Source organism: Papaver somniferum, chromosome 4 (assembly GCF_003573695.1).
Source record: "Papaver somniferum cultivar HN1 chromosome 4, ASM357369v1, whole genome shotgun sequence".
In the NCBI taxonomy this organism is placed as follows: Eukaryota; Viridiplantae; Streptophyta; class Magnoliopsida; order Ranunculales; family Papaveraceae; genus Papaver; species Papaver somniferum.
Genome location: NC_039361.1, coordinates 137,068,153 through 137,077,920, shown reverse-complemented (window position 1 = coordinate 137,077,920; position 9,768 = coordinate 137,068,153). Strand labels below are relative to the sequence as shown.

Here is a 9,768-nt window from a genome sequence, read left to right as displayed (position 1 = left end):
CTTATTTATGGAAATAAAATATTACATAAATTAGGTAAACTCTGATTTTTATAGTCTGAACTTGCCAAATGTAATCCAAAGTACACAATATGGGAAAAAGAACAGCTAACCAAAAAAAAAAAATCTCAAATATATTTAGATATTGATTAGTATTCATTTCAAACAAAATCCTTTTATTTATGGGTAGTGTCTTTATATAAATTATTAGAGCATAAGCCAAGCAACATCTTCAATGCCGCTTCTCACTTCCTATGACGGCTTCGTTTTTTGTTTTTTTCTTTTTCAATATGTTATTTTGTTGTTTAATCCGCCATCTGGTAATTTGCAGGTATCCTTGAAACCTTGGCGCTGCAAATGTCATTCTAATGGGATTCCTAATATATTTTCGCACATGGTACTCTTTCTGTTGTGTGACAGTTCTCGCTTTACTTTTTTTTTGTATTTTCTTTTAGGGTTTTGTCATCTTATTTTTATTTTTGAAGCAATTTTTTTTTTGTCATCTGATGTTTGTTACTATTTTTTTTAGCAAGTATCATTCAAAAATGTATTTGATTGCTTTTTTTTTTTGTGTGTGTGTCCAGATGGTGTTGCTTCTTTTTTGCCCGCTGCTGCTATCGGGTATGTAATCTATTAGAAATATCTTGATTTCTGATGATTTTTAAGCTTTTTGGTTTTTCTCATTCCACTGTACGTTTATTTTTCTGAAATCTATTGCAAATCAATTCAAGAATTTGGCGCTGTTTTGTAGAATGCAAATAGAAGAAAACTTTGCTTCGTTGGTGGCATGGAAAGAATGATTTACAAGATGGATATATCAAAACTATTGTCCATCAACACATTCGTGAAAATACCGGATCTATAAACCGTATTATTCTCCGAGCAGTGACCTATAGGAATGAGAATCATGAATAGAGGGTTAAAGTGATTTAGGTACTTAATTAGAGATTTGCTTTTATTTTTTCTTAGGAATGAGTTTTGCTTTTATTTTTCTTTGGAATAGATTTTTTTAGATGGGATTTTTAGAAATCACAAAAAATTTCAACTTTGTTATGGTTTCCCTTTTTGTAAATGTTACAGTTCTTATAGTTTTTCTCTTATGCTACCATTTTCAGAATAGAGAATAAATTATTTTACTTGAAACGTTATTGTGAAGTAGTTTTTCGTGTAATATAAGATGTTCTCTGTTATTTATGGACTGAATTTCCATACAATGACGCTTCTCCGAAGTCCTCCCAGCGCACTGACCCTTAATTTATTAGTTTTGTCCAGAATATTTACAAACTGATCGTAGGGTAATCAATCTTCCCATCATCCTTTACATGGTGTGGGATAATTACCATATGAATTTAGATCTTTACTGCCGTAAATTTTAAATAGTAAATCAAGTAGTAAATTAATTTTAATAGCTACATTCTAGATTAGGGTAAAGTAAACCACGTGTAAAACGATATCTTTCTTACCCTAAATAAACCATGTCTATTTAGAAACCCTAAATTAGATAAAATATGGAGAGAAAAAAAACATTAAACCCGAATTATCTTCTGTATATAAAAACCAAGTGTAAGCGATCTTTAGCCAAAAAAAAAAACGATAAAGCTAGAAGAGCTTCGTAATATATAAGTACGAGTATCACTACCTACACGCGGTAATCAAAAAGAACAACAAAAATGGCAGAAAACAACAAATTCACAAAAAGAAGAACAGAGAAGACTTGCAGAACAGTATGAAAAGGCAAAGTAAACTTATCTCCACCTTGAAGAACTTCACATCAAAAAAAAAAAAAAAGACATACGAAGACAACAAAGAAACCATAGGCAAAAGAAGTGTGAATCTTCGATTTGATACGAATGGTATGATTTTATTCAACCAGCCAAAAGAAGTTTAATCCCGACCAAATAGTTTAAATTTACCTTGCTTGCTATTTTCAATCAATTCTTTGTTATTTGAGAGTTAAAAAATAATAAATTTTTCTTATCATCAAGAATTTTGAATTGTGCTTTAAAATTTGTTTTTATTTAACAATAGCTTATAATAAACATAACTCTGATCAGAACTTATGAAATTTTGTTTATTTTATTTTCTTGCACAATTTGATTTTGTAATATATTCCCTATTTAAAAAGAGCATTAAATATTCCATAAGCAATAAACAGACCCGTACATCGTACTGTTGAGAAACTAGTTTAATTATAGGGTGACTATTATAAAACAGAAAAAATAAATAAATAAAAGAAAAACATTTACAAAAGAAAATACATTTTTATAAAAGTCAACCAGTTTTTATATTATCGGCTTCAAACAAAAAATTTAAGTTACAAGATACCTAAAATAAAATAAAAATAACATCTTATAAGTTGTAACCGACCAAAAGACCCAGGAAATAAGTAACATAATTTTCTGTCTGAAAATAGATGGTTGATTATTTCCCAAGGAAAAATCATGAAAAAAAATGCCTTTACAAGTCATTTCCACTGGCTCAAAGTAAAAAAAACAAGACATTGAATTCCTTACTTTTATTACAAGCTTACTAAAGACAATAACAGTACAAAAAAGTCAATGGCCACTCAAAACCCAATTTTAGTCAAATTCAACTAACAACAAACGACTACTCAGTCTTACTGCTGCAACTACAACTACTAGTAGTAAAAAACTAGGAATCAGTCCTTGATAATATACTATCATTCATTCTGTATTTCTGATCTTGTAAGAAAAATGGATCATCCTCGAAGAAGAAATGGCAGTCCATTGTATACAAGACAATCAAGAAACGGTGATGCTGAATCAACTTCTCCCGGCGGAGGAATGTCACCTGTACATCCACATTCTTCATCATCATATCGTGGTGGATATTCAGCAAATGGATTCTCAAGTATAAAGAGATCACAAAATGTAGCTGCTAAAGCTGCTGCTCAACGTCTTGCTCAAGTTATGGCTTCTCATAACGATGCCACCACCGACAATGATGACGATGAGGACGATGATGATCTTTATAGTGTTCCTCCTCCAATCTCATTCTCGAACCGACCCAGTAGTAATAACCTTAATAATCAGAATCGGAATAGAGTTCCCTTGGTTGCGAAGCCGAATGGTAGTACTAGATCTCAATCTCCTGCTGTAAGTTTCTTGATTTACTCTTATTTGATTGAAATCCCTGTTTCAATGAACTTGATATGATTTTGAATGTCAATATGGATTAGATCTTTTAAAATTTGAGTAGTTTGTCGCTGTTATCAAGTGAAATTGACAATCTGAGAACTGAATTTGAATATGTTATTCATTGATTGTTGAGAACTGTAATGAGATCATTGGATTTGATGTGGTTCGGGGTAATCATGTACTAGGAGTGAAATTAGTTGATTTTAATGTGAGGTCATGCATAGCTGTTGCGATTATCTTAATGCGCAACCAATTAACTACTGAATTTTGCTCAGTTCTGAAGTTTAATGCATCCATTTTCTTACTTCATTTCATGTTTTGAATAGCTAGGCGGAAACGGTGTGGAGCATGCACAATCGGCTCGCTCTACATCAGCTGGAAGGTCATCAGCCGCTGTTCGTTCAACGTCATTGATTCCACCTAGAGCCAATGCCTCACCTAATAGAACATCTTCGAGGACCCAGGTTTCTGTTCCAATGGTGGAACCTTCTGTCAACCCACCTAGAGGCAATGCATCGCCTAGCAGAACATCGTTGAGGAACCAGGTTTCTTATCCCCCTATGCAATCTAGAGCCAATCCATCACCTAGCAGAACATCATTGAGGACACAGGTTTCTCTTCCGCTGATGGAACCTTCTGCAAGTCCACCTAGAGCCAGCGCATCACCTGGCAGAACATCAATGAGGAGTCGGGATAGTATTCCACCAACAGAACCTGGACAAAGAGATAATCAAAGAGATAAAAGGTACAATAATCCCCTCTTGATTCGTTGTTTTGTTTCCCTCGTAAGGTTTGTGTATACCTGGACAAACAACGAGATGGTGAAAAAAAAAAGTGTGATGTAAGGAAACTAGAGTACGCTTATAGATATATAAGTGTGTTTGTGTTCACATATGTGTGTATGTCTCAAATTCAACAAGGACACAAGGGTGATAAACTTTCTTGAGAATTTTTAGAATTATGATCAACTCAATCCTTTTTGCAGGCTTCCATCAGATGTGGGACAGAGCCTAAACGGAATCGGAAATCGCCATGAGGCCTCAGCTCTTCATGATGAGGTGAGTTTTATTTCTCTTGTCATGTGTTATTGACCACAATGTGCCCGGATCTCATTCAGGGAGACTTAAAAACATAATCTTCCTTAAAATGATTTTTTTTCCAATTGCAGCTAGATATGCTACAAGAAGAGAATGAAAACATGCTAGACAAGGTGCAGTTTTGTTCCCAATGTAGGATTTTTCATTTTTGTTTAGTTCGCATATCTACCAATGTTTGTGACAATTACCATAAATGTGCCATACAGCTTCGGTTAGCAGAAGAGAGATGTAAGGAAGCGGAAGCAAGGACCAAGGAGCTTGAGAAACAGGTCCATTCCCTATCTTTATCGTATTTAGCTAGTTTGCTGGATTGAGGAGTGCAAAAAGCATCTCTAAGGTCATACTACAGTATACTAGTATTGTATCTGAATGTGCACTTTCTTTTGTGTCTGTGTCGGCTTTGAGTACTTAGATTTACCTTTCAGTATCACAGCCATTTTTTCACTATCTAATCTGTATATTTAGGTTGCTTCTCTTGGGGAAGGCGCATCTATGGAAGCCAAATTATTGAGCAGGTGCTTCTAAGACATTTATGTAGTTTGTGTCCATCGTAATCCCATTCTGACATCTTATGTGATTCTTCTGCAGAAAAGAAGCAGCATTGCGTCAAAGAGAGGTATAGTGCAAAACCATTATTGTCTGATTTTAAAATTAAATGAACCAAAAAAGTTCCTTACTCAGAACTGGAGAAGCACTGAAATTTTTTGACGTTATGCCATCATTTGAATGATATTTGTACACCCTGAAAGTTTCAAACACAACTCTTCGATGCAGGCAGCTTACAAGGCAGGGAAACAAACTAAGGATGAGCGGAATGAGGAAATTTCGGTTTTGCGGATAGAAGCTGCGGTAAAGTATTTCTAAAATGCACAAACATCACATATGCTTTTAAGTTCTTACGGGTTGCTCTAAGTTAAGTACAAACACTTGCTTCTGCGTAGTGGTTTATTGCTTTAATGTTGCTTAAACCAGAATGCAAAAGAAGTGGCTGCGGCGGCTGTTGCACAGGTACGGGAAGCAGAATCTGATATGAAAGCTCTTCGCTCAATGACGCAAAGAATGATATTAACTCAGGAAGAGATGGTTTGCAACTTTAAGTCCCGCCAATGTCTATATATATATTTTTTTATCTTCCTATCATTTGCATTATGGGACTTGAACTGTATCTTTTGATCTTCGTTTCAGGAAGAGGTTGTTCTTAAAAGGTGCTGGCTTGCTCGCTATTGGGGTTTAGCTGTATGGCATGGTAATTAGTGGAACTATTGTTACTTCGCCATGAAGGTGCTCTGAGCATGCTATTCAAACTCAATCTTGGTTTAGACTCTAACATGTCTTAAGGAGCTCTCAAGACCGTACTCATGTTGCAGACATAAATATTTGAGTTCTATTAAACAACTGTGAAGTAGAGGAAAACTGAGGGAGATTGTTTGGCGTGTAGAATAAGGGAAGCCTTCTCATGTCCTTATGATTTGTGATTTTTGCAGGCATCTGTGCTGATATTGCAGCGGCAAAACATGAGCACTGGTCATCTTTAGCACCTCTTCCTTTTGAAGTTGTCATTTCCGCTGGACAGAAAGCGAAGGATGAATCTCCAGGTATTAAACGGTACTGGTTTTTATAGAAGTGATGCATGTTTGCGTTAGCTTTTCAATTAACCGAAACATGACTAAGATCCAAAATTTTGGATATATATTATGATTTGTGACATTGCTGTATAATATGACTTCGTTTGTTAATGTGGCAAACCAGGTGTTGTTGATCAGGACAGGATGAACCTTACACGGGGATTCAGTGATCTAACCGGAGAGGGTAACATTGAGAGCATTCTTTCAGTTGAGATGGGACTGAGGGAATTAGTTTCTCTAAAGGTAAGTGTCTTTTTTGATGTACTTGATTACTACTAAACCTTGTGGATTGTGTTTCTATTCAGTTTGTATCTATCTACTGCATTAACTTTCAGAATATTTAAAAGCTGGATTATTATAAAAGCATTCTTTATATGCTTTTTCTCTTATGGATGCATTCAAGGTTGAGGAGGCTGTTGTACTAGCACTGACCCAACACCGACGCCCAAATTTGGTGCGCCAATCTTTGTCAGGTTTGTATTCATTTAATGTGATGAAATATTTGATTCTATTTTCAACCAAAGAGTGTTCAATTTGATGTTTTTTTTTCTTATATCTGAAAATTTAAATTCAATTAATCTTAGGAATTTCCTAAGCCGTTTTTTTTAATTGAATGAATTGGAAAGCTCACAGACAAACCGCCTTATACCGGCAACACAGGAGTACTCAAACTAAAATAGTTACATTGGTATCCCTTATCACATTTATCCCAGCAGCCCCCCTCAAACTGAGTACTGCCAAGTATGACAGTTTGCTCCTCCAATTAAAACAATACTGAAGAGAACAAAACAAAACAAAACAAGAAGAAAAAACAAAACTAGACAATAATTTCTTAGAAGTGACAAAGAAGATCAACAAGAGCCGCGGCAATCCAATAGCAGCGTTGGAGGGGGGATGAGGAGTTTAGAAATTACCAACTCTTGAAGCACCCAACTTGCAGTTGGACGAGGCTGAAACTGTAGGCATCCTTAGAATCCCAATGGAACAAATTTGAGTGATGTTGAGGGGCAGATGAAGACGAATTTGAGTTGTTATTAATTTAAGCAGGAGTCACCTTTGCTACAAAGATTTTGGAGCTGTAAAAGAAGTTTTCCCGTGTTTCTGTATTTAGTAATTTCTGCATTATCACGAAATTGTTGTTGTTGAAGTTCTCACACTTTCTTATCTCTTTCTTGTGTGTTAAATTAATAAGCAGATCCAAAATCACCTGGTGATCCAAAGTTTATGGAGGCATATGGTAACAAGAACATTAATTTCTTTACTCCTATGTGTTTTTAAAATGTGGGTTGAGATGTTCCGATCTGGAATGGAGTCACAATCCTTGGTTCACTAAACGGTCCTTGTTTTGTTTTTGTTTTCTTTGGTTTTACAGAATTAAGTCCAGATGAATCAGAAGATGTTCTCTTCAAGCAGGTAAGCAGTTGGTTTTCGCAATGCTTACAAGTGTCAGTTACTTTCACAGTTTTCTTGGTTTACCTACGCCATGCTGCCTATTTCGCTAAGTTCTTCCAAGATTTGGAACAAACATTCATTAGTTGCATAGAGGGATGCAACCTACTTTCACAAAACCTAAGCAATTATTGACCAACTACACTGACTGACAGTTCTATCTATCTGTCTGGTATATATATACACTCATATGTCGATCAACAAATCATTGCCTAAGGTTTATATAGCCTTTTCTCGCCTTTTCCGTGTGGCCCTCGCAAAAGATTGGTTTCTATGCATAAGATATTTGTTCGTTGTTGCTACATAATTTTGACAAGAGTTCTCCAATTTGAATTCAGGCATGGTTGACATATTTCTGGAGAAGAGCCAAAGCACATGGTGTAAAGGAAAAAATTGCAGAAAAAAGACTGACATTCTTGATTGACCGTAGTCAACACGCACCAACCTCTCATGACGCTGTTAAAGGTACTTGAGCTAAACTATAAATCCAAACTCAGTTATTTCATTCGCAGAACAAAAAAATGATCTCAATTTATGGAGGACCTCAAAACTGATGATCATCTTTTCGTTCTTATTTCAGTTGAGAAATGTATAATGGAGCTGGGAAAACTAGGAATCGAGCGCCAATTATGGGAAGCATCTCGCAAGGATCTCGAAAATTTTGAGACCTCTCTCTGATGCTGACGATCATCGATTTTATTTTCCAGTGTTCTTACAGTAATCAATTTTTCTTTTCGATCTTATTCTTGTTACTAAATGTTTCCTGCAATTTGTCATATGCTGAATTTTGATTTTAGTACTGTAATCGGCAAGACGTGAAATTTTCTGCAATACGGGAGGCTATTATAATTTTTCATAACATAAGCACGAGTAGTGTAAGAAGTGTGTCTGAGTGTGTGAGAATGAGCGAATAGTAACCATGCAAACAACATGTGAGGGTCCAACAACATAGCTCGGTGGTATCCCATCAACTCCAGTAGGGAGGAAGTTAGGATTCAATCCCCGCTGTAAAGGTTTGTAATAGATTAGTTGTATAATGTGGTTTGGCGGTATTGGGTCTGGGATAGGGGTATGGGTCCGGCTTTCGCGTATCAAAACAAAAAAAAAACATGTGAGAGTGGTGGTAGTTGAGTCTGGTTCTAACAGAACAGTTGAGCTGTATAAACTCAATCACCCATTCTGTAATTCATATCTTCTTTTGATCAATCTTTGATTAGAATTGTCTTCGGTAAAATGTAGACATTCAACTCATTTGAATGTTATCATGGTATCAGACTCAAAAATTTTAATTAGTGAGGCTATCAGTCCGCATCTTCCGTTGTTTTTCGCTTTGATTCATCTTCAAATTGAGTACAATTTTCTTTGAAGTGAAGATTTGTTCCTGGAATTGGTGAGGAGTTGGATTCTATCCAGATGCGTTATTGCAACTTCTTCAAACAGGATTAAGCATGTATTTTGGATCTAAAATTCAGTTTTAGAACTTGAACTCTTGGTTGTTTTGGATTTCAATTTTGGTTATGTTTGGATCTGGAATTTCTCTACCTCGACTGCTAAAATTCGAATCTCAGCTGGTAATCTCCAACTTAATTTTTTAGATAACTTTATATTTGATCTTATGTGTTCAATTTCTACATCACTATCTCAACAACATTCAATTTCATCTTCAAATTCTTTTTTCATCATAACTTGGTTTGATTTTGACCTCGTTTTTTTTTATCAAGTCCTACTAGTACTAATTCCTTGATCTATTCGATATGAGCATGCTTGTTTCTGCTACAATAGTCGGTTAGGAAGAAACTTAGTTTTGTCCATTGGATAGTGGAGAAAGATTTTTCTTAAATTCAGTAAAATATTAGGGTACGTGTGTGTGCTTAATCTTGCTCCAGTTAGCTCTTCCTGTCAATGTTACTTTGGTACAATGCTCAAAGTAGTGGTATGTGAGTGAGTTGGCTTGTGTGTAATGATGAAACTGAAGATGATGCCTTGGGATTGATGAGTCTGCATTCAATTGAGAATGTGGCATGTTATTCTTTATCTTTTACTTCTTTCCAGTTTCTATCCTAGTTTGGTTATTGTAAATGAATGATACAAGATGTTATTCAACTTCTTGCATCTTCTCTTATTTCCACTTTATTGTATATATTCGTGTTGGTGAATGAAAGGTTTAAACGCCTCATTGGCTCACTGCATTGGCATACTTTCTCACTTGTGTAACCTGTACTTGTTAGAGCGTTGCTCGGTCGAACTCGCAAGTTTTGCTATCTCAAGCTTGTTTTCAATGTTAGATGCACAAAAGTATATCTTGATTTCTAATTTACTAAAAGTCAAGTCTCAGACTAGGTGTAGAAGTTGGTAGTTGAGTATTATACGTCGTTGAACGCTCGAATATTGAAGACTGAAGATCAACAAAGACATTTGGAGAACTTCATCAACAAGAGGTAT

General features: G+C 35.5%; 1 protein-coding gene across 2 annotated transcripts; it reads left to right on the top strand.

Annotated features, from left to right (window-relative positions):
- Positions 1–2,623: 2,623 nt before the first annotated feature.
- LOC113362774 (coiled-coil domain-containing protein SCD2-like) lies at positions 2,624–8,190 on the top strand. Of its 2 annotated transcripts, XM_026605268.1 has the most exons (17): positions 2,624–3,113; positions 3,482–3,900; positions 4,141–4,213; positions 4,324–4,365; positions 4,459–4,521; positions 4,718–4,767; positions 4,841–4,868; positions 5,027–5,101; positions 5,225–5,335; positions 5,438–5,498; positions 5,737–5,847; positions 6,002–6,120; positions 6,281–6,350; positions 7,073–7,114; positions 7,250–7,290; positions 7,665–7,791; positions 7,907–8,190. In XM_026605268.1, exons 1-17 carry the CDS (start codon positions 2,712–2,714, stop codon positions 8,002–8,004), a joined length of 1,932 nt encoding a protein of 643 aa, XP_026461053.1. In that variant the 5' UTR covers positions 2,624–2,711; the 3' UTR covers positions 8,005–8,190. The 2 variants fall into 2 exon arrangements, with proteins under 2 accessions (XP_026461053.1, XP_026461054.1); XM_026605269.1 differs by lacking the exons at positions 7,073–7,114; positions 7,250–7,290; positions 7,665–7,791; positions 7,907–8,190 and having other exon boundaries at positions 6,213–6,350.
- The last annotated feature ends 1,578 nt before the right edge of the window (positions 8,191–9,768 follow it).

Excerpts from the sequence above, each read along its gene's own strand:
- LOC113362774 (XM_026605268.1), top strand. The coding sequence starts at position 2,712 with ATGGATCATCCTCGAAGAAGAAATGGCAGTCCATTGTATACAAGACAA. Across the intron at positions 5,499-5,736 it reads GGGTTTAGCTGTATGGCATG|GCATCTGTGCTGATATTGCA; the intron begins GTAATTAGTGGA and ends TGATTTTTGCAG. Across the intron at positions 7,792-7,906 it reads CTCTCATGACGCTGTTAAAG|TTGAGAAATGTATAATGGAG; the intron begins GTACTTGAGCTA and ends TTCTTATTTCAG.